Raw genomic sequence first — 25,539 nt, forward strand, 5'->3', positions numbered from 1 at the left:
GCAGCTGAGAGGAGAGAAGTATAGCTTCTGTGATGATGATCCACAACAGGTCTCATATTTGCAGTGAGACAGCTGCACGAACACAACTATGAGTTGAGACACATCTACTAACGGCCTTCCTGGATTAAGAGAAAGCATAGAACACTGTATCCAGTAACAAAGTCTGGGAGGCACTAAGACGGAAATTTGTAGAGAAGCAGACTGTACTGAGAACAAAAGAAATGTACCATGGAAGTGTAAGTTGTTTGAGAGTGGGAGGAAGAGAACAGAAAAGTTGTCTGAAACAAAAAAAGTGCACTATACTTTCCATAGTGGTGAGGGATAACATAATGACAAGCGACAAGAGAATGCAGGACAGGTGATGGTGTGGGGGATGATTTGATGGTGTGGGGGAACAGTGATCAAAAGGTACAGAAGAAATTAGGTCACCAACACACAGCCATCACTGACACAGAGGCAGAGCTTTCATCAGAAAGCACAGCACACCTCCATCCTGCTCTTCAAGAGTTCTCATTTGATAACACTGAATTTGCAAATGGGGGTTGTTTGGGGTCAGTGGAATGCATGGTACAGGGCATCTGGCTCAGAGCTGTCCATGAAGCAACTGATTTATGGCAGTTCATTGTGTCCCTGTAGTGCCAAATGCTACTCAAATAGCTGATGCAGATGTAATACGATGCACCAGAGCCATACGTCGAACATGATGGTCTTTCCTCTCAGTAGTGTTATGTGCCATCCACAACTCTGTCTTCTTGCAACCATACATTCTCGTGACCACCGCTGCCAGCAATTGAGTACAGTGGCTACATTCCTGCTAAGTCTTTCTGCAATATCACTGAAGGAACATCCAGCTTCTCATAGCCCTATTACATGATCTCGTACAAATTCAGTGAGGTTCTGATAAAGACATCTTTGTTGCCTTAAAGGTATTCTTGACTAACCAACTCACTACGTCCAATTTCATTGGTAACTAACGCTCACAGCACTACAAGTATGCGACTGGTGTGTAATTTGAATGCCAAGAGATCATCTTTCGGATGTAGAAACACATCTACCAACTTTCAATTATGTTGCACAGCTCCTCCTTGGTGTTGTAATCCCCCCCCCCGATTACTGTAATTGCTGGTGTAGTACATTCAAACAAGAACAGTGTTCCATATTTGTCAACCATTTCAATAAAACTACCAGTATAATGGCATACATCAATAAATGTAAAGCTTATGATATACTGCACAGAACTCTGCCCTCCTCAGATTTATTTGACACTGTCAAGCTCACGTTTGCCAATGTACAGTGAGTTTAATTTTTACATATGTATGCCATTAGTGTTGTTTAAATGGCTGACAAGTACGCACAGTTCTTCACATTCAAGTTTACTATGCCAGAAATCATATAAGAATGAGACAGATGTATAATGTATACACCCACATAGGATGATTAGTAAAATACAAGGATATGGTAACACACAATGCAAATCACATGAGTAATCACCTGAAAATGGCAAATCACCAAAATCAGCTGGCAGTGTGAAAAGAAATTACTGATATCATATTATAGCCAAGGTATACAATGAAAAGAAGTGGAAAGTATAAGGGAGATAACACATGAGGAACTGATACCAGTGAAGATTGAGAAAAGAAAGCAATGGAACTGTATGGGCACATGAAAGAGAAAGGGCGAGAAGCCGATATTAAGGAAGATCCACAAGATGATGATGGAAGGCAAGAAACAATAAGAACAGGCAAAAGGATACACTATAACAAAGAATTAATTTTAGACAGATTACAAATATTCATCTTATGTCCAAACTCCTAATTAATTTTATCATGTAAATGGTAAATTATGGAGGAAACACTAACAATGACAATCAAAGCACAGCTTTTTGTATGATGATCATTTTGTCCCCAACAGAAAAATCAGATGTTTTTTAAAGATCACAAATTATTACAAAGGAACACAATACAGCAACTACACAACACGAAAAGATGAGAAATATGTGCATGTAATGTTTTTATACAAAATTACACAAAAATTTAACTAGCATTTTTGCTTGACTCATTCACTAGACAGACAAAGAGAGAGAGAGAGAGAGAGAGAGAGAAAGGTGAAACCCTTGCCTTTCACAGTAAATTGCTCTACTAACTGAGTTATCCCTGGATGACTCATAATTCGTCCTGATTGATGGAGGGTATAAAAAGGAGCAAATCAGGGTTAGAACAGTAGTTCTGTAGAAAGTCATCAACCACATAATAAACTTCATGTGTGTGTTGAATGACAGTAGAAATGACATCTAATGATATTATCCAAAGAAGATTACAAAAGCAGAGTACAGAACTCTTGCTAGCATTTAAGGATGGTGTCACAAAAAAACGGTTGAACAACAGCTCAACTACCTAGCTGTGAGATGCACGCTACTATAAAATTGACTAAATGAGCAGCAAATTCTGATTCATGAATCACTGCTTTAGCATGTTAAAACTGTAACATTGTGCCAGTCACAAGCATACACCCATCTTGTTACAGGCGTATCACATACTGGCTCAGCTGTAAGTTGAGCACAGTTTTTATGTAGGCATGGCTACCAACCAGTTGTCCAACACAACATGGCCAAAACCACAGCTAACAACCAAAGAACAGAACACATTCCTTAGCACAACATAGGCAATTCCAGCAGCTTCTCCACAACCAGTGTTGTCCGATTCCTTCCTCTTCAATGCCAGTCTCCCAAAATTACATACACAGGAATTGCCACTGCAACACACACTATGACCCTCTAATCGTCCCTCTGTTCCTTAACTTTACTCATCCTACACTCACACCTTCCACTTCACAGCCTTCTTCATCCAATGCACTCCTCCATGTCAGTGTGCCCTGCACACAACTCCCCAGCTCGTCACCAGAATGACCTTACTAGTGCCACATTCCTGTTCTATGCAGTTGCTGCCTAATCAACATATTCTACCTAAAAGAAAATTTTAAACCTTCCAGAGACAGACATCATAGAGGTAAGTTCAAAAATTTTGCTCCCTCCACTTATTCCCAGCTGCAAAATTTTGTCTCTTATCTCTCCAACTATCAACTGAAGCAAATACCAAACAACGGAAAGTCCAGGATGGAATAACAATATTATTATGAAAAAGCAGGATTGTTACCCACCACACAGAGGAGGTGTCTAGTCTCAGACAGCCACAATGAGAAGACTGGGATTTTGGACAAAAAATTATCCTTTGGATAACTGAGGGGTCACAAGACAATCTCAGTCGGAACACAAATTTTCCTGTCTTTGTTTTAACCTAACCTTCACATATCAACTATGTGAGGATTTGTCAGAAACTATACACGATTCAGATTACACATTTGACTGGTAAATAGAGTTTACAAAAAAAAAAAAAAAAGTTTCTGACGTGTGTAAAAAGAAATATTTCCAATCTGTCTTTCCTACCAGTTTCAACTTACAGCTGTGAAACAAGAACTTCCAAATAAGGAAACCCTTCAAGAAGTGAGTGTTGCTCAGGAAGTAGTAATAAGATACATATGGAAGTTACTAGGAAAGACCAGAAAACTAATAAATGAACCACAGAACAAGCTACAGTGAAAGACGTAATTATGACAGTAATGAAAACAGACAGAATGTGTAGACTGGTGAATGGCTCAGAGATTGACTAAGAATTCTTTGTTGGTATCCACATGATTAAAAAAAGAGTAGAAGATTAATGGATAGTGGGTAGGTGACTTTAGAAACCATAATGAGCAACACATAGCTAAAGACCATAATTCATAGAAAATGTTAGGTAAGGAAATAATCTGGAAGTGGAGGGTAAATTGCTATTAACTGTGGCATGAACAGTCTTGGGGATACAAAATCTCCTTACCTGACTACTCTTTCAATTCTGAATCTGTCAGTAATCTGATGATGCCTAATGGTAGTATCTATTCTTCCATTTAACAACACTTTCAAAGCCTTTTTTTAAGGGCTATCAGATAGCTTTCTCTAATCCACAAATATACGAGAAAGTGCCAATTCATGCATATTATTCAATTTTGTTCATGACATGCAAAAGGTCTAGTGTGCAAAAATCGTTTTTCCCAGCTTATTTCTTTACCTCATTACTTTATTTTTAATGTGTCAGGTATTAATTCTAGACTGACAGGTCTGTAATTTATATGTTGTCTGTTGTCTGTCTTATATTTTGTAAAGGAGAATAACTACAGCATGGTTGCAATTTAAGGAAATATTTTGCACACATACTGTAAATAATTCTCCAAGTTCCTTTTGGATGTTTTTTTCCTGACTTTAATCATTTCTCCTCAAACAGTGTCATTCTTAGTTTTTTCTTTCTTCCCACCTTGACTGGAATTAAGATCTGATCTAAAAAGCTATTATTTTCATGATGAACTATCTGTATTTCTGATTCGTATCTTGAATTATACAAATATTTAAAGAAGTCTTCAAATGTGCAACTTACTAAATGCCTTATTTGGACACCCACTATAGTATGTTACTGTACAGAACAATATTACTATTCTTCTGTATACCAGATGTTATAACATAATTCAGTGACACACAGTTAGAAACTGACACTATACCTTTTAAATGATTTTACTGCATAGGATTTCATAATGGTTACTACAAAGGTGACTAATACAAGAAAAATAATGTAAAGGACAATATATGTTTTTATAACATCAGAACTAAAATCTGTCAAGTAACTATACTCACATTCCCTGTAACCAAAGACCTACAGGAAGTAGGAACAGGGATATGGTAACTGTAATCCCCACCATGGTCTTCAATGTAATATATGATATCCTTACTAAGTATGAAATAAACTTAGATTGTGTTGTTAATTTGCTGACTGGTTACATTAAATGCAATACCTGAAACAATAAAAACAAATTTAATAAAACACACACACACACACACACACACACACACACACACACACACACACACACACACACACACACACACAAAATGTACAGAATGCCAGGAAGTACACCTGAAAAGAAAATTATTCAAGATACAATTGGACTGGCACAATGGTATGTAAAATTAGTGTTCTTTATCATTCTTTTTCATTTACACTCATAGAAAACTTTAGACATGAGCACAAGCATACTTATGGTGCCCATACATTATGCAATGCAGGAAACAATTGTTTTAAATGGAATCCTTTGAGAGCAAGGCTGCAAAAGGCCAATGACGTTTACGGCATTCGACGGCCCACATATTGTTTACCACGCAACAAAAATATTGGCTGCTAATGCCAACAGGGGGCAGGTCTGGAGGTACCCAATGCTGACAACAGCATGAGGCTATGAAGTGTAGTTGAACTGCTTAGTCGACTAGTAACTCACAACAGTGCTACAGTACAAATGGGGCAATGATACACAGAGCAAATATTGCGTTATATCTACAACAACAGTTGCTGAAGTTTATATTCCATCAGGAAGGAATTTCGCAGAATGAGAAAGAAGCAGCAAGCGAAATATTAGTATTTTTACAAAGCTAGTCCGTGGAAAGTATGGTGTTGTATACACTTAACTGTGCAGACAATGTCCATGAGGAGTATAATGATGCTGATACATGTGTAACAAGTCAAAGTGGTATTGAAACAGGTGTCGAGCCATGTAGTTCATCATTCTTGTCAGACTGGGAGCCATAAATCCTGTCTCCAGTGAAATATTGTAAGGGGCAATCATTTCCCAAGGAGCAGGTACTAAACATAACTATGTACCTGGAAGATCATGAAGAGCAAAGTAAAAAAATTTAAAAAATTGTATTTGAAATAAACAAATGTATCCCATCATTCATTAAGGAATTAGTCTTCAGCTCTGACCAATCAGGATTTGAAGAGAAAATGCATATGAAAGAAACCCTTGAAATTAGAGGTACTAAGAGAGTTGTATCAAGATCAACTAACATCAATGTCTTAACCCATTCACATACAATTATGCTGACTGTTAATCTGCATGGTAAATTGGCTGTAACGTTATTTATTGTGCTGAGTGAAGTTGGAGGCACTCTGCTCCCCTACAATTCCTCAATTCCTTCCCTGTGTGTGTGTGTGTGTGTGTGTGTGTGTGTGTGTGTGTATATATATCGCAGAGATCTTGCAAGGGCAGTAGGGAATATTTATGACACAGCAAGCAAAAGTGGGAGAATGGGCATTAAAGAACTATACAACTATGGTATGAGCACTGCCTCTGGTCAACAGCTGGTCAAAAGAACTTGCTTTTGCTTGAATCCTGGTCTGTGTATAAAAATCATACTCCTTTAGAGTAAACGATCCCTCTCAAAAAATGAGGGACATTGCAATCGCACCTGGAGTCACTGGACAAATTCAGCCTCTGGATTTTTTTCCCCAAAGCCTTTAAAACATTTTCATACTATCTGCAGATACGCCTTAAAGGATAACCAATTTCACGGTAAGCTCCTGCATGTCATCACATTCCATCATCTCTCATCACCCCGTTACACCAAAACGATTCTACATGCATTCTTTAAGAGTGGATACCTAGCTGAACGTCCTGCACAATTTGTAACTCTAAAGGAGTTCGCCTTCAATTTCGATGTTGTGAACCTCTGCGATCACTGTGAAATGCGATTTTCCATTTGGTGTTCATGGTGCAAGTTAATGGTTTATTTTGAACATTTCTTGAATGTTGAAGATGTACATTTTGTGAAGTGTAGTACATACAGCCCATATAAGGTTGATCTCTGCACCTCCTGCACGCTCATTTTCTGTTGCCCTCCTGAGGCACTTGGTGAGTCATTAGCAGCTAATATTTCTCCTGTTATAATTAACCCAACACTTTCAACTGTGTCTTACTAATGACTGAACTTGCGATCTTGCACTCAGGGATTCCTTGTCAGTGGAAAAACTGGGACATGTAACTGCAGTCACACTCAAATATAATATTTAATTTCTGATAAACGATGTTCAAGAAACAACTTTTCCAGTGGAGGAAGCATATTACACACTCTAAGATACCAACTGATAACTATAATCATTTTGCAGGTGGTAACTGATATTAATGACATTTCATGCTTCAGATATTAGTTACACTCTTATTAACCCTTTAACTGCTCTGGACGTGTTAACGTGCGTGCCTTTGTACCTGTCCCTGTGTGCTCTGAACGTGTTTACACGTGCCACCAGTCCTTCTACCTGGTACTCTAAACGAGTCTAGGCGTAGAGACGTTCAGAGTACCAGGTAGATGGACTGGTGGTGCGCATAAACACGTTCAGAGCATGCAGGGACAGGTACAAAGGCGCACGCGTTAACACGTCCAGAGCAGTTAAAGCGTTAACAATTTGAGAGTTATGTTTTAAGCAAAAAACTACATTAACTGTATCTCACATTAATGCAAAGGACCCCTCCATGTACACATAAAAGAATGCCAAGAAGAGAAAGTTTTGTAAATAGTGTAACCTCTGACAAAATGTTTTTCAGGTAACAACAAACACAGCAGAACACGTACAGAAGGAGGTCAGTTTTATCATGTAGAATGCAATGTACACGATCTTATAACTGATATAAAATAAACATTCATATAGGAATTTTACTCACATGGTAAGATGGGAAACTTCAACAGTTGCGAGTCTACAAGCATAACATGTAATACCAAATGTGATGTCAGTCTAACTAGCTTCAGAGGTTAGTGGCTATGGAACTAACACATTAAAAAATACAGCTCCAGAGCAAAATAAATTTAACAACTGTCACAAACAGAGCAACATACACAAAACATTCTGAGGACAAAGGAAGTTTCTGATTAAGCACTTTTTCAGAAAATAGATTTTTCTTTCCTCAAACTGTTTTACTGATCTCATATTTAAATATTTAGATTTTAGATGAGCAGCAGAAAATTGTAGGATATTAAAGAATGAAAAATTTAAGCACAAATCTACAAGATTATGAAAGAAAGACAACCACGGGTTATTAGACAATGAGAAGAGTATGATTGTAGGACATTCTTCACCAGCCACAAATTAAGCAATAACCCATGTACCTTTCCTCTGAAAATTAAAAATACCAGTGCTGTTTTCCAATGTAATGGTAAATTAACGGAACAGCTTTCCTCTACATTTAAAGACAATCATATCATCTGAAAATAGAACTCAACAGCTTTTAGAGGTCAGCATTAGGATTTAGTTGTATAATAGTTCAAAAGTTTTGCCCATAGTGATGGGTAATAACTAAGGGAACCAAAACTAGATGATAATTTATTACAGATTTAAACTACATGTTATAGGATATGCACCACTTTGCATTTTACTGTCTTGTTAATTTGGTAAAGTAACTGGAATTGTAAGGCATAAAGGTAATAAGTCTTCATGTTCTGTACAAACATAATTTTACTGTCGTGATCTACCGCTAATGTAGGATGGATTATTAGTCTTTCAACATAAGACTTCGAACAAAATTCAACACAAGATTTTAAGTGAAAGTGTGTTCATACTACTTGAAAACTGAGATTTCTGCTAAGAAAAAAATGTGGCTATGGGATGAAATCACTGTATAATTCTATTTGTTGTCTGAAAAAGTCAAAGCAGTACAACATAATTTCCAGATTTCAAAATTATAAAGAGAATACTGAAAGTTTTGCAAACTATGCTGACAGCAATTACAAACAGTTTCAGTTAGACTGAGATTTAATGGTAAAGCTGTCTACTGTGCAAAATGTGAAAAAAAGAGAATCAATCTAGTTTGGCAAAGTGAAAGTGAACCTTGCATACTATGATAAGTGTATGATAAACAAGTGGTATCAACTGTAGACACAGTAAATGATATATGAACTGAAATTCGTTAAAATGGTAGAAGACATTGTAGAGGCATCATAATCTGTATTCATAAATGAGTGTAGACGAAAACCAATATTTCTAAGGTTACTTGTAGTTGGAGATCAAGGCAGTCCTCTTGTCAAAGAAGTAGGCTCTAATAAAAAAAAACAGCAGCAAAGATGTAGATGGGATGGGATCCAGTCTTCCAACACGCAGCCAAAGAAGAAATACATACAAAAACTAGTCACCAGCTGATAATTCATGGAACTTCCTGACAGATTAAAATTGTGTGCTGGAGTGGGTCTTGAACTGGGGACCTTAATCTGTAACAGTTTGATCAATCTCCTGCTATCCACATGGGAAAAAAAAGCAATCAATTTGCATCTTCTGCCACAACAAGTCAACAAATACTCTCTATTTGCAAGTGGAAGAGGAAAGGAAATGGTTAGTAGTGGTACAGGGTACCCTGCACCATACGCAATACAACGGCTTGCAGAAATGTATAAGGTAGATGTAAAGAAAGAGTATTCTAAGTATTACAGACTTGCATACGTTGGTTGCATTTCTTCTGAAGTCGATAATTCATACACACCAATTAAAACAATACTAAGAGCTTAGCATGCTACCAACCATGCCTTCAACTAAGGATGTTTTGCCTTTTATTAAAACAGGTACAGTAATCAATATCACCTTTTGACGTATCTTCTTCTGAAGAGGTACCTCATACTGCCGAGATGCAAATTTCTGTACCACGGTTAAAAGATCACCTGGAAAAAGAAAGACACCACTTGTTCTGAAAATTAAACATAATTACCTTCAACAAATGCAACATGAACCTACAGCAGTAAATGAGACAGTTATTCAAGCAGATCTTCCCACATGCGCTGCACAATTGCCTCACTTGCTTCCGTGTAAAATCACTTATTTCATGTAGGCCTACATATAGTTAACCTGTGATTTACATACATCCTATTCATCATTAACATCTCATCTCCTATTCACTATACAGAGCAACTCAAAAAAATGTTAAATGGCACCTCAGCATACAACAAGGATCAGCAATACATAGGGACCAAGGGTCGCAAATGCCACAAGAGGGCACTATGGTCATCAGAGGGCGCTCTTACACCAACACGGGTGGACTGCACAGAAGGGAGTTTACGGGCAGTCATGCCATGCAAGCACTGGGAATAAAGTGGCTAGCTGCACATACCACAAAATGGCTGAGATGTATTTGATTTACGGTGCAGCCAGTTGCAATGGGTGAGAAGCTGTGTGATTGAATTGTGCAAAATATCCCAATAGAAAGATGCCATCCCACACATTTTTCCATCACCCTGCATTGCCAATTGTGCTATACCGGCTCATTTCATATGCACAAGCCTGACGCTGGTCACCAACAAACAACACGGACAGCTGCGATGGAAGAAAGCGTAGTGTACTCCATCAACCAGCACATACGGTGTGTCCCACTCCAATGATATGCACTGGTGCACTGTACATAATGAAGAACTGTATCCGCTTAATTTCCAACATGTTCAGGCATTGCAACCAGAGGACTACAACAAGCACATGGGAATTGCGCACTGGTTTCCGCAGGAATCCATTGTAGACCTAAGCTTCACAGTACATCTACATCTACATCCATACTCCGCAAGCCACCTGACGGTGTGTGGCGGAGGGTACCCTGAGTACCTCTATCGGTTCTCCCTTCTATTCCAGTCTCGTATTGTTCGTGGAAAGAAGGATTGTTGGTATGCTTCTGTGTGGGCTCTAATCTCTCTGATTTTATCCTCATGGTCTCTTCGCAAGATATACGTAGGAGGGATCAATATACTGCTTGACTCTTCGGTGAAGGTGTGTTCTCGAAACTTCAACAAAAGCCCGTACCGAGCTACTGAGCGTTCTCCTGCAGTCCTCCACTGCAGTTTATCTATCATCTCCGTAACGCTTTCGCGATTACTAAATGATCCTGTAATGAAGTGCGCTGCTCTCCGTTGGATCTTCTCTATCTCTTCTATCAACCCTATCTGGTATGGATCCCACATTGCTGAGCAGTATTCAGGCAGTGGGCGAACAAGTGTACTGTAACCTACTTCCTTTGTTTTCGGATTGCATTTCCTTAGGGTTCTTCCAATGAATCTCAGTCTGGCATCTGCTTTACCGACGATCAACATTATATGATCATTCCATTTTAAATCACTCCTAATGCGTACTCCCAGATAATTTATGGAATTAACTGCTTCCAGTTGCTGACCTGCTATTTTGTAGCTAAATGATAAGGGATCTATCTTTCTATGTATTCGCAGCACATTACATTTGTCTACATTGAGATTCAATTGCCATTCCCTGCACCATACGTCAATTCGCTGAAGATTCTCCTGCATTTCAGTACAAGTTTCCATTGTTACAACCTCTCGATACACCACAGCATCATCTGCAAAAAAGCCTCAGTGAACTTCCAATGTCATCCACAAGGTCATTTATGTATAATGTGAATAGCAACGGTCCTATGACAGTCCCCTGCGGCACACCTGAAATCACTCTTACTTCGGAAGACTTCTCTCCATTGAGAATAACATGCTGCGTTCTGTTATCTACGAACTCTTCAATCCAATCACACAATTGGTCTGATAGTCCATATGCTCTTACTTTGTTCATTAAACGACTGTGGGGAACTGTATCGAACGCCTTGCGGAAGTCAAGAAACATGGCATCTACCTGGGAACCCGTGTCTATAGCCCTCCGAGTCTCGTGGAGGAATAGTGCGAGCTGGGTTTCACACAACCGTCTTTTTCGAAACCCATGCTGATTCCTACAGAGTAGATTTCTAGTGTCCAGAAAAGTCATTATGCTCGAACATAATACGTGTTCCAAAATTCTACAACTGATCGACGTTAGAGATATAGGTCTATAGTTCTGCACATCTGTTCGACGTCCCTTCTTGAAAACGGGGATGACCTGTGCCGTCCTCTTCACCAATTAGGCTGCGTTCTCACACAAGGGTGTGATGAACGTCCACAACCGGCATAAATGGACAGATATGGACCCACATGCTACATGTACACATGCCTCACAACACAAATTTACCCTCAACATGTGGGCTGGCACCATTAGAGACTGTTTAACTGGGCCATACAGTCTCCCAGACTGACTTGATGGTTGCACATATCTCGTATTCCTGCAAGAGGTTCTGTTGGACATGCTGGGTGATGTTCCCATGCCCATTCATCACAACATTCGATTTCAGCACGAGAGAGCTGCTGCACATTACAGCATACAAATGAGGGCACATTTGCAGGCAACCATTCCTGGCCACTGGATTGGTCACAGTGTGCCAGTTGCATGGCCACAACAATCACTTGATCTGTCCCCAATTGATTTTTTCCTGTGGGTGTATCGGAAGGGCCTTGTGTATGAAACACCTGTTACATCACTGGAGGACCTAGTGGGTTGGATTGTTGAGGCAGCACAATGTCTTTGAGATACCTCAGAGGGTGCGCCATTTAATGCAGCATCGAAGTAAGGCGCGTCTTGACACACCTGGAAAAAACTTTGCGCGTCTCCTGTAGTGGGTGTCCATTTGTTGCAGGTGACTAAATAATGCAATGCCATTTAGCAGCCCCAGCTGGCCTATGCGCCCCTGGTTCCTATGTAATTACTGATCCTTGTTCCATGCAGAGTATGCCATGTCAGCTCGTAAACTTTTTTTGAATCACCCTGCATATGATATAATCTTAAATATGTATGTAAAGTACTCTAAAATAAATGACTTTTCAAACATGCTAGTTCACCAACATGGCAACTACTTTATTTTTTTGTGAAGCAGGGTATAAAATTGGATAAAAGCACAAGAGAGTTATGATTCTTGATGTGATATCAGACTTCCGAGGATGAAAGACTTCCTTCAGGAAATGTCTTAGCAGGAATCCTAAAATGATGTAAACGTTTTAAGGCAGTTTCATTTCACCACAACATACAGCAAATGAAAATCTATGTTAACACCTGAACAGTTGAGACCCACGGGGGGGGAAAAAAAAAAAATTGCGGGATGTCATGTAGCAACTCACTCATAAAATGTGACCAGCTAATTTAAGTGTCCAGTTTCAATCTCAGAATTTAAACACAATTTTAATTGCAAAAATACCTATCTAGACATACAGATGAATGAATCCCCACAATATTAATGCCCTAAGGATGCTAGACCGTAATTACTGAAGGAAAATACTTCAGGGAGTTCAAGTGGGAATATTTAGGAATTTATGGCTCTGCTCTGAGGCGTAACATACCGTGAAGGTTCAGAGTACAAAACTGGCATCAGGTGTTTATCAGCATACACCACATCCACTCTATTACCAGCATACATCATAATGCTGCCTTAATGTGAGTTCAAACTGAACACACAGACAAGGCTACCACAAATTCAGTGCATCCGACTGCGGAATTAATAAATAGATAAATATACCCAGATATGAAACTTGCCTATAGAACGTAAGTCTACATCTGAGTGCTCACACTAAGTAACAGAATTGTACTAAGCAACAGAATAGGTGACAAGCAAAATAGAGACTTGCTTTACTAGGCATGATGCTTTTGCTTTCCTCTGGCCTATGAAAAACTCTTTACCCAGTTATAGGAAAATCCATTGTGTAACAGAGACATCGAACAAATGTTAAAAATGAAAAACATCAAAAACACAACACATTACAGTGTCTAATATGATGTAGGAAAGCCAATGGCATTCAAAACTGCTTCCATTCATCTCTGAATCGATAAATATAGGTCATATATCGTTTTCAAGTGTACCTTATACCACTCTTTTTGCAAAATATTGGTGGATTCAGGTAACAATGATAGAGATAGATAGTGATCACATATACTTCTCTACCTTCCCCATGAACCACAGACCTTGCCGTCGGTGGGGAGTCTTGCATGCCTCAGCGGTACAGGTAGCCGTACCGTAGGTGCAACCACAACGGAAGGGTATCTGTTAAGAGGCCAGACGAACGTGTGGCTCCTAAAGAGGGGCAGCAGTCTTTTCAGTAGTTGCAGGGGCAACAGTCTGGATGATTGACTGATCTGGCCTTGTAACACTAACCAAAATGGCCATGCTGTGCTGGTACTGCAAACGGCTGAAAGCAAGGGGAAACTACAGCCGTAATTTTTTGCGAGGGCATGCAGCTTTACTGTATGGTTAAATGATGATGGCGTCCTCTTGGGTAAAACATTCCGGAGGTAAAATAGTCCCCCATTCGGATCTCCAGGCGGGAACTACTCAAGAGGACGGCCGTTATCAGGAGAAAGAAAACTGGCGTTCTACCGATCGGAGCGTGGAATGTCAGATCCCTTAATCGGGCAGGTAGGTTAGAAAATTTAAAAAGGGAAATGGCTAGGTTGAAGTTAGATATAGATGGAATTACTGAAGTTCGGTGGCAGGAGGAACAAGACTTTTGGTCAGGTGAATACTGGGTTATAAATACAAAATCAAATAGGGGTAATGCAGGAGTAGGTTTAATAATTATTAAAAAAATAGGAGTGCGGGTAAGCTACTACCAACAGCATAGTGAACGCATTATTGTGGCGAAGACAGGCACGAAGCACATGCCTACTACAGTAGTACAAGTTTAAATGCCAACTAGCTCTGCAAATGACAAAGATATTGAAGAAATGTATGATGAGATAAAAGAAATTATTCAGGTAGTGAAGGGAGACGAAAATTTAATAGTCATGGGTGACTGGGACTCGATAGTAGGAAAAAGAAGAGAAGGAAACGTAGTAGGTGAATATAGATTGGGGGTAAGGAATGAAAGAGGAAGCCGCCTGGTAGAATTTTGCACAGAGCACAACTTAATCATAGCTAACACTTGGTTCAAGAAGCATAAAAGACGGCTGTATACATGGAAGAAGCCTGGAGATACTGACAGGTTTCAGTTAGATTATATGATGGTAAGACAGAAATTTAGGAACCAGGTTTTAAATTGTAAGACATTTCCAGGGGCAGATGCGGACTCTGACCACAATCTATTGGTTATGATCTGTGGAGTAAAACTGAAGAAACTGCAAAAAGGTGGAAATTTAAGGAGATGGGACCTGGATAAACTGACTAAACCAGAGGTTGTACAGAGTTTCAGGGAGAGCATAAGGAAACAATTGACAAGAATGGGGGAAAGAAATACAGTAGAAGAAGAATGGGTAGCTTTGAGAGATGAAGTCATGAAGGCAGCAGAGGATCAAGTAGGTAAAAAGACGAGGGCTAGTAGAAATCCTTGGGTGACAGAAGAAATATTGTATTTAATTGATGAAAGGAGAAAATATAAAAATGCAGTAAATGAAGCAGGCAAAAAGGAATACAAACTTCTCAAAAATGAGACCGACAGGAAGTGCAAAATGGCTAAGCAGGCATGCCTAGAGGGCAAATGTAAGGATGTAGAGGCTTATCTCAGTAAGGGTAAGATAGATACCGCCTATAGGAAAATTAAAGAGACCTTTGGAGAAAAGAGAGCCACTTGTATGAATATCAAGAGCTAAGATGGAAAGCCAGTTCTAAGCAAAGAAGGGAAAGCAGAAAGGTGGAAGGAGTATATACAGGGTCTATACAAGGGCAAGGTACTTGAGGGCAATATTATGGAAATGGAAGAGGATGTAGATGAAATGGGAGATATGATACTGCGTGAAGAGTTTGACAGAGCACTGAAATACCTAAGTCGAAACAAGGCCCTGGGAGTAGACAACATTCCATTAGAATTACTGACAGCCTTGGGAGAGCCAGTCCTGACAAAGTCTACCATCTGGTAAGCAAAATGTATGAGACAGGCGAAATACCCTCAGACTTCAAGAGGAATATAATAATTCCAATCCCAAAGAAAGCAGGTGTTAACAGATGTGAAAATTACCGAACTACCAGATTAATAAGTCACGGCTACAAAATACTAATGCGAATTCTTTAGAGACGAATGAAAAAACTGGTAGAAGCCGACTTCGGGGAAGATCAGTTTGGATTCCATGGAAATATTGGAACACGTAAGGCAATACTGACCCTACGACTTATATTAGAAACTAGATTAAGAAAAGGCAAACCTATGTCTCTAGCATTTGTGGACTTAGAGAAAGCTTTTGACAATGTTGACTGAAATACTCTCTTTCAAATTCTGAAGGTGGCAGGGGTAAAATACAGGGAGCGAAACGCTATTTACAATTTGTACAGACACCAGATGGCAGTTATAAGAGTCGAGGGGCATGAAAGGGAAGCAGTGATTGGGAAGGGAGTGAGACAGGGTTGTAGTCTCTCCCTGATGTTACTCAATCTGTATATTGAGCAAGCAATAAAGGAAACAAAAGAAAAATTTGGAGCAGGTATTAAAATCCATGGAGAAGAAATGAAAACTGAGGTTCGCCGATGACGTTGTAATTCTGTCGGAGACAGCAAAGGACTTGGAAGAGCAGTTGAACGGAATGGACAGTGTCTTGAAAGGAGGATATAAGATGAACATCAACAAAAGCAAAACGAGGATAATGGAATGTAGTCAAGTTAATTCGGGTGATGTTGAGGGAATTAGATTAGGGAATGAGACATTGAAAGTAGTAAAGGAGTTTTGCTATTTGGGGAGCAAAATAACTGATGATGGTCGAAGTAGAGAGGATATAAAATGTAGACTGGGAAGTTTTTCTAAAAAGAGAAATTTGTTAACATCGAGTATAGATTTAAGTGTCAGAAAGTCGTTTCTGAGAGTATTTGTATGGAGTGTAGCCATGTAAGGGAGTGAAACCTGGACAATAAATAGTTTGGACAAGAAGAGAATAGAAGCTTTCGAAATGTGGTGCTACAGAAGAATGCTGAATATTAGATGGGTAGATCACATAACTAGTGAGGAGACCAAGAGATGAATACACTAAGCAGATTCAGAAGGATGTAGGCTGCAGTACGTACTGAGAGATGAAGCAGCTTGCACAGGATAGAGTAGCATGGAGAGCTGAATCAAACCAGTCTCAGGACTGAAGACCACAACAACAACAACATACTTCTCTACAAGATGGGCCACACAGGCTCAATAACAGAGATCTGGTGACTGGTGGATAGGGGAGGTGTGATAATTCAGCCTTGTGCTCACACAAGTCCTTAACAATGCAAACTACATGAACAGGACCCTGTCACCTTGGAACACACCATTACTATTGGGGAACAAACATTGTATCATGGGATAGACCTATTCACTCAAAACAGTCACATAATCCTTGGCAGTAATGCAACCTTGTAGAATGACCATGGGAACTATGGAATACTACTATATGGCTCCCCAAATCATCACCGAATCCGTGCTATGTTTCGCTTTTGGGGCATAAACTTTTCCAGTGTGTAATATAACCCACAGTTCACTCATCAAATTTTACAAGCATTAAATAAATAAATAAAACAACACCAGATGGAATTTTCTGTGATCTACCTAAGGCAGATGACTGCGCAAATCACAATACTCTCCTAGATAAACTGTGGTTTTAACGAATTGATTGATTTGCCAACCAATGGATAATGTCATGTTTAACCAAAAGAATGCAGAATGTTGTACTTAGTAACTCTCCAATGGAATCATGTTCTATTATTTTGCCTGGGAACAATTCAAATAAGGGGTTTGCCAAGGCTCAAACTTAAGTCCACCATTGTTCCTCACATAAATAAACCAGCTGCCATCTAATATACAAGCAGCATCAGTTCTTTTTGTGGATACACTACTACTGTAACCACTCCAAGCATACAACCAGCTACAGAAGAAATGGTAATCAATGTTCTTAAAAGTATCATTGGTTTTCTGCAAGTGGTCTCACACTCAATTTTAAAAAGATACCATATATTTAGTGCATATGTCTAGAGGTATTAAAGCAATGATAAGAGTTACACGTGGTGAGGAAATAATGAACGGGGTGCATATGCTTCGAAATTTGTGTGTCCCTACTGATGAGAATTTAAACTAGAAAAACGCATTATACAACTCCTGAAACAACTCAGTTCAGCCACTTAGAATCATTGCAAATCTTGGGGAAAGCCAAATCAGTAAGCTGACACATTTTGCATAATTTCATTCAACAATGTCATATGGAATAATTTTCTGGGGTAACTCATGTTTAAGAAAGAAAGTGTTCATTGCTCATAGATGTCCTATAAGAATATGTGGTGTTCACTCATATCTGTTACAGTAGTGGGGGCATTTAGACTACTGGTTCACAGTATATTAATTCCCTCAATAAGTCTGCTGTAAATAATACACTGCAGTTCAAAGGAAACATTGATATACTTAATTACAATACCAGGAGAAAAAATTACATTTAGTATTCCACATTTAAGGTTGTCTATAGCACAAAAAGGGGTGCATAACACTGCAACTAAATTTTTTTATCATTTGCCCAGCGATGTAAAATGTCTGACAGACAGCAAAGTAAAATTTGAAAAGAAACTGAAAGAAGTTTCTTCTTAACAACTCCTGTTCCACACAAGTATTTCTTACTGTATGTGTAACATGTGTGTATTAGAAAATTGGTCAGCATATAGCCAAATTTACAAACTAATTTGTTATGTGAATGTAAAATGACTCAGACTGTGTCATTACACTTCATTGATCAAATGATCAACGGAATGTGAAGCCAATTAAGACTCGTCTGACCAAACTAATTTCTTCCGTTGCTCCACACACCAGGTTTTATGGCTCTGGTACTGTATTTTCCTGTTATGGGCATTTACATCACTGATGTGTGGGTTTGGAATTCCAGCTTGCCATACAATTCCTGGGTTATGGAGCTCCCTTCATGTTGTTTTGATGCTGACAGAGTTAACGAGTGTAACTTTCAGTTCTGCAGTGACTTTTACAGCTGTCATCTTATTTTTTGTCACAATCCTCTTCAATAACTGTGTCACGATAACTCAATACAAACCTTTGTCTGCACTGGGACTTAGCAGATGATGATTTCCTACCTTCCCCTCTCCCTGTACACAATATAAATTTTCAATATAGAGTCTCCTGAAACACCACACACTTAAACTACCTGGTTTATGGAAGCACTAGACATATGAGCACCAGCAATTTACCCATGTTCAGAGTCACTTAGCTCCAACATAATGCACTCACAACTACCCAGGACACAATTCTGACCACAACTAACATTTGAAACATACTGAGGATACGTTCAGGTGCTATTCATGGTCAAATGCAACAGCACAACCTGCAGGCTTAGCTAGCATCTGCATAAATGTTTAAGCATGCATTTCTAATGGTGTTTCCATATTTTGTCCAGCCTCAGCACATACAATGGCTACCGCTAAATTTTAATTATATAAATGATAAACAGCCTATTTTCTTTTAGGTACATTAACTTGACGATTTATAAAAAAGGCCGCTGAAGTGGGGAAGTAAAAACAACTGGGAGTACACTGTACCAGAATGAGTAAGTACTGAACTTTGATGAATGAGGACAGATTTTCTACATAAAAAAAAACATTTTTAAATTAAACGAAAATAGAATTTTCTGAGTTAGTACAGTAAGGGATGGAAACAACACAGTGTAAACTAACAGTGTGGGCATTAGGGTGCCAAGAATTCTTGTTTTCTCATTGACTACAATACTGCTCATCACCAAAAGAGTTATTTTCCCACGACTAACATTTTTGAGAAAGTCATTGATGTATATCATGGGTTCTCTCTCTTGTTTGTACCCTGTCTGTCTGGTAGCTATGGATGGAACCAGTCATTAACTACATCTTTATTTGTAATGATTCTAGATTATTTAGAATGAAAAGGAAAGTTGTTACTCATAATATTGTTACATTCCATCCTAGATTTTGCAACATTTGATTATTCAGCATAATGTTAATCTGTTTTATATATTTTTTTATAATTACTGTCATGTTTAAGTATATTCTTTTGGATGTTTTGAATACTACAGTGTGACATAAAATTCTGACCTGTGCATTATCATAATGCATTTGCTAGCATATACAAAAATGATTAAAAAGGACCAGTAAAGAATTCAATACAATGCAATGTGTAATCACTCTCATCATATTGGATACCATATAAGGCAACAGACAGGAATGTGTGTGTGTGCACGGTGGGGGGGGAGGTAAAAAATTTGGTACACAGATCACGTACAGTTCCCTGTCACATCCTGCTGATCAAAATTAGTAGTGCTATGTGTAGTCTAACAGTATGATGTAAACCATTTGTCAGGAGCTGTTCAACACTCAAACTGTGAATTACAGACAAAAAGTTCCAGTGCCTGACAATTATAACCAGATGAACTGTGGAATGGACACACAACAATCTTCAGCATTAACACTGTAAAGCAAAAGGATCAAAATACAGCATGTTCTAATGTTCTCGGTTCATGCATAAAGGATCCAAAACGGCATGTTGATCACGTGTATCAAGAAAAGTCAACTTGTAGCATCCATAACAAAAGATTCATATTTAATTTGCTGTGTAATAAACAGATGAACTACAATAACAGCCTGCCCTGCAATAATAATTTTTGCCCCTGGTAAAAATGCACAATAAGGAATAGTATAAGGGTCATTCCATGTCAAGTCACCCAGGCCTTGACACCAACCATGTCAGATTTTGATGAAACTTTGTACAATTACTTCTTTTATCATCCTGAAAGAACTTGTAAAATTTTTTTGCTCTATCTCTTATAGTTTTTTTTATAAATTTTTAAAGTTTTTAGATTTGGCGTTGTTTCAGCAGTCGGAAATCGTAACTTAAATATGTCCTCACAACTAAAAAAAATTTGTATGTTAAAGAATACTCAAGATATCAGTATGAAATTTCGGAATAAGTTTGTGTATTATATCTAAATGTTAAAAAAATTACCATAAAGATATATTAAAATCTTCCAAATGAAAAAAAATTACAAGTAGTTTTTTTTTTGTTTAGTTTTACAAAAACTGCAATATCTAGAGTCTCAGACCTGATAGAAAGCTCAAAATTGTTTTAAAATACTCTTAAATGTATAGGCTATTAGATAAAAAAAAATAATGTTGGCTTTTTAACCTGTTCAATAGTAATCTATTTTTTTAAGTAATATTAATTATATTTTAAAAATAAAAAGTACCAAGTGACTTAGACACCAAAAATAAGTTTTTGTCTTCTTGGAGTAACAATGTATGCTTGGATTTTGTTTTGGTATTCCTGTGTTTTGAAGTAAAAAATTATTACAGTGTTAAATAGTGCTTGGATAGTATTTTATTAAGTTTATTCGAACTTTCAGTAAGTACTGTTACTTAGTTTACAGAGATTCTTTTCCAATATCCTATAAAAGTAACCAGAACAGTAATCAGACCAAAAGTGAAATCAGTATGTCAGATATTCAAATCTGTAGCATAGGGTTATTTAAAAAATCTGACTGTTTCCAAACAACCTACACACCTTCAAAAAAGTTACAACCGGTACCTGAATTGAGTGAGGAAGAAAAAAATTTGATCCACTTACGATCTGGAATTAATCTGTGTGAATTTAAGAATATATGTTCACACCACAGCTACTACTTTTTAAATGTTTTTGAAAAGTATCAAACAACATGTGTAGACCCACTAAAAAAAAAACACAAAAAGCCCATCAAAAGTCGTTGAGAAGTGTAGGCTTGGATCTTTCTAAACAATTACTGACAAAAAATAGTAGCATAAAACCCGGACAAAAGCTTTGCTCAACATGCCGTAACTTTTGTGAGGAAAAATTAAGAGTTGAAGTCAACGAAAGTGAAACAGATGATGAAGTCATGGTTGAATTAGAATCATTGGAATCCAGAAATGAATCCCTCGTACAAACAAACATTGCTCTTGATAATTTAGGTTTAACACCGATAAAGCTTCATGACTTGTCAGAACAAAGTAAAGGGTCTTATTTTAAAAGGAAGGTTAGTAGTATTGAAAAGATTGCAAAAAAGGCGGTTTCGAAAGCATTAAAATATGATGCACCAAGTTCTGATGATGACGAAGAAGATATAAGTGTGGTTGAGAAAGCAAAGGATTTTGATGTAATGATTTCTCTTATGAAAGAGAAGATGTCATCTGTTGGAGGTCTAGAAAAATCCAGATTCTGACCTTGGCTCCAGATTCTTGGAGTCGAAATAAAGTGATGAAAGAATTTAATGTAAGTGGTGCGACAAGCTAGAAAGCTAAAATCTGAAAAAGGTTTTTTGGAAACTCCTGGTCCAAAAAAAGGTAAAACTCTTTCTGAAAATACAGTAAGACTTGTAACAGATTTTTATGAAAAGGATGAGAGTTCCAGAGTGCTACCTGGAACAAAAGACAAAGTAAGTGTTCAAAAAAATGTGTACATGCAAAAAAAGACTCATTTTGTGTAACTTGAGAGAACTCTATTATTCTTTCAAATGGGATAATCCTGAGGTAGAAGTAGGATTTTCAAAATTCTGTTTATTGAGACCTAAATGGTGTATCCTTGATGGTGCTGCAGGCACACACACTGTATGTGTATGCAGTATCCACCAGAATGTTAAACTATTATTGGATGCTGTGAAAATTGAAGAATCTTATAAAGAGCTAATTAAGATGCTTGTGTGCAACACGGAAAACCAAAACTGCATGCTACATCATTGCGACAGCTGTCCTGCAAATGCTGCACTAACTGAGTACTTACCTGAAAAACTAAGTGAAGATTATGATTTAGAAGAAGAAATTGTAATCAGTCAGTGGGTTAACACAGACAGGGCAGAAATGATCAAACAGTCTATCAGTGTTGAAGACTACATTTCTTTATTGGTTAGGTCATTGGAAAAGCTCACCCCGCACTCGTTTATAGCAAAATCCCAATCAGCAGCCTTTAAAAGATTGAAAGAAGACCCACCACCCAAAACAGCAATTATTGTGATGGATTTCAGTGAAAGCTATTCCTTTGTTATACAAAATGAGATCCAAAGTTACCACTGGAATAGAGGTGGTTGTACTCTACACCCAGTTGGAGTTTTCCTAGGAAATGAGGAAAACAATGTTTTTGTTTCCAACCACTGTTTTATAGTGATGACCAAGAACATGACACTGGTTTTGTTAACTTTGTACAAAAAGAAATTACAAAGTGGCCGACATTACATCATACTGACATTGACTCAGTTCACTACTTTACAGATGGTTGTGCTGGGCAGTACAAAAATAGAAACAGTTTTAAAAATTTGACTGAACACCTGAGAGACTAATTTGAAGGCCCAACACTCTTTTTTTGCAACAAGTCATGGGAAGTCAATTTGTGATGGCCTAGGAGGAACTATTAAAAGAATTTTAAGGATAGCCAGTCTACAGCTTTCAGATGAAGAACAAATAATGACAGCAATCAATGTGTACAAGTTCTGTGAAAAAAATATTGAAAACATTCATTTTCACTTTATTGACAAAAAAGAAGCTGATTTGCTACGGTTAAAACTAGAAAAACGTTTTTTCAGCAACCCGAACCATTCCTGGAACAAGAAGTTTTCATAACTTCAAACCACTTCCAACAAACAACCTTGAAATTAGAAGGACTACAGATAGTGTAAAACCCTCCTTAGTCTTTTCTTTCCATTCTTCTTCTGATTGGGTTCATGTTGATGGTAACTGGTACTTTGGACAGGTAAAAACAATATTCAATGATGAAGAAGATGCAGAAATTCTATTTCTACATCCTTCAGGACCAGCTGCATCATTTCATTGGCCTGAAAGAGAAGATTCTTGCATAGTGCCTTTGGAGCACATAGTCTGTGTAGTAGACACACCTCAATCAAGCGGCACTGGAAGAATGTATTACTTCAAAAAAGACTGTATCAAAAGAACTGAAAGCTCTTGGATGAAGTGGAAAAACAGTTTGAATCAGCATTAATGTTTATTAAACAGACAAAATTACTCAAAAAATTCAATGTTTCAAGCAATCAGTTGGGTTATACATAAGTGTTGTAAGAACACTATATTTGTACATAATTCTAATGTAATTACTATAATTAATAAACATGTTAAAAAGCCATCATTATTTTTGTTTTATCAAGTAGCCTATATGTTTAAGAGTAAATTAAAACAAATTTGAGCATTCTATCAGGTCTGAGACTCTAGATATTGCAATTCTTATAAAACAAAACATCCATTAAAAAAAAGAAAAAAATACATATACATATTTTTTTCATAGAAAATATTAATATATTTTAATAGTATCATTCTTATCTTCAAATATGTATAATAAATAAACTCGCTGCAAAAATTCATGATGTTATCTAAAAGAGTTTTTAAGATAAGAAATTTTAAAGTTTTGAATACAAATTAAATTTACCATTTCCGAAGGTTCGGAAAATGCAAAACATAAAAACCTTAAAAATTTATTTAAAAAAACTATAAGAGTTACAGCAAAAAAAATTTGCAGGTGTTGTCAGGATGGTATTAGAACCATTTGAGCCAAATTCCATGAAAATCTAAGGAGGTGGGTGTAAAATTTATTTTTTATTGGGTGATTTGATATGGAATGACCCATAAAGTTGTAGCGTATGGTGGTAGCAAATATGTATTATATTTAATAGAATGCAGAAAAAGATAAATGCGTGACACAGAAGACACAAATATTGGAACCACAGTCTGTGTAATTCAAATCAGGCCTACATGCAACAATTAGAATTATCAGTAATTGCTTTAAAACTGCTACAGTGCATTCCCAATCAACCACTGACTGATTTTATGATATTACTTTCTGCAGAAGAATACTTACGTTTCTAGGTAAAGAATATTCAAGATGGTACTACACATCATCACAATACAAAAAATTACAGATTCCTTTCAGAATGTCAAGTGCAGGGGTGAAGCATTCGTTTATATTCAGCAACGAAATTACCAAAATAACAGTCAAACAACTTAACCAAAGTATTAAATAACCTAATACGGGAAAAACTCCCCAATGACAAAATAAATTGGAAGATACCGCACATTATCGGCAACAACTAAGATTAAATTGGAACATAATTAATCTAGGGCAATTGGAAATGTCGAGAGGAAAATTTGAATGTCAGTAACAAGCATCTCCTTAACACACTTACTTCAATTTTTGCAGTATTACCTAAAAACTAGGGCGTACAAGATGTTTGGAGAACAGTGCGCTCATAATTTGTGCTCGGCTACATATACACAGGTATCATCGTCGCTTTTCTTGCACCGCATTTGATCAAACGATCAAGGCAACTCCTACTAAATGCTATATGAGTGATCTGTTTCTAAGACGATACTACTGGCAACACATACTGCGCTCAGAAACTGACAAATCACGAAGACGCCAAGACCTATGTCAATACTTACCACGTTACTCTACTGACGCTATAACACAAACTTACAAACAACCGTACGGCAACGTATTTCAACACGTACTTTTGTGTTTCTTATTGAGGAACTGTGTGCCTTTATCTATTCCAGCTTCTTTTAGGCCACTTCATTGCTTAAACTAAACACAAAACCAACACAAAGTCACACCCACGCTCCTTTGTTATCCTATTATCCTTCAACATCTCTGATTCAGTGTCTCAAGTCCAAACTTCATGGCAGCCAACACAACAGACCATATGTAAAGGTAAGCCATAGGGCACAAGAAAATCTCCGAAACAACGGTTAACGTACAGCACAAACAGAACTATTAATCGACGTCAGTTACTTGGCGTATTCATATTATGTAAAGTGGCCAAAAATCTTACTTACTCTATACAGAACAAAAGTCTCGGAATTAATCGTAAACGAAAATGGAAAAATCACGAT

At 37.6% G+C, this 25,539-nt stretch overlaps 1 protein-coding gene across 5 annotated transcripts in view; it reads right to left on the minus strand.

The window, feature by feature from the left end:
• Positions 1 to 25,320, minus strand: part of LOC124776617 (lysophosphatidylserine lipase ABHD12) — a 101,817-nt gene extending 76,497 nt beyond the window's left edge. The window contains exons 1-3 of one of the 5 annotated variants that reach the window (XM_047251701.1): positions 25,090 to 25,320; positions 9,480 to 9,556; positions 4,721 to 4,878 (exon numbers count right to left, since the gene is read on the minus strand). In XM_047251701.1, the coding sequence (XP_047107657.1) occupies positions 4,721 to 4,785 (65 nt within the window). In that variant the 5' untranslated portion in view covers positions 4,786 to 4,878; positions 9,480 to 9,556; positions 25,090 to 25,320. Of the gene's footprint in view, positions 1 to 4,720; positions 4,879 to 9,479; positions 9,557 to 24,853; positions 25,022 to 25,089 lie in introns of those variants that run through there. The other 4 variants (XM_047251702.1, XM_047251703.1, XM_047251704.1 and 1 more) reach the window with 4 other exon arrangements.
• Between the last annotated feature and the right edge of the window lie 219 nt (positions 25,321 to 25,539).

The sequence above is a fragment of the Schistocerca piceifrons genome, chromosome 2 (assembly GCF_021461385.2).
Source record: "Schistocerca piceifrons isolate TAMUIC-IGC-003096 chromosome 2, iqSchPice1.1, whole genome shotgun sequence".
Lineage (NCBI taxonomy): Eukaryota > Metazoa > Arthropoda > Insecta > Orthoptera > Acrididae > Schistocerca > Schistocerca piceifrons.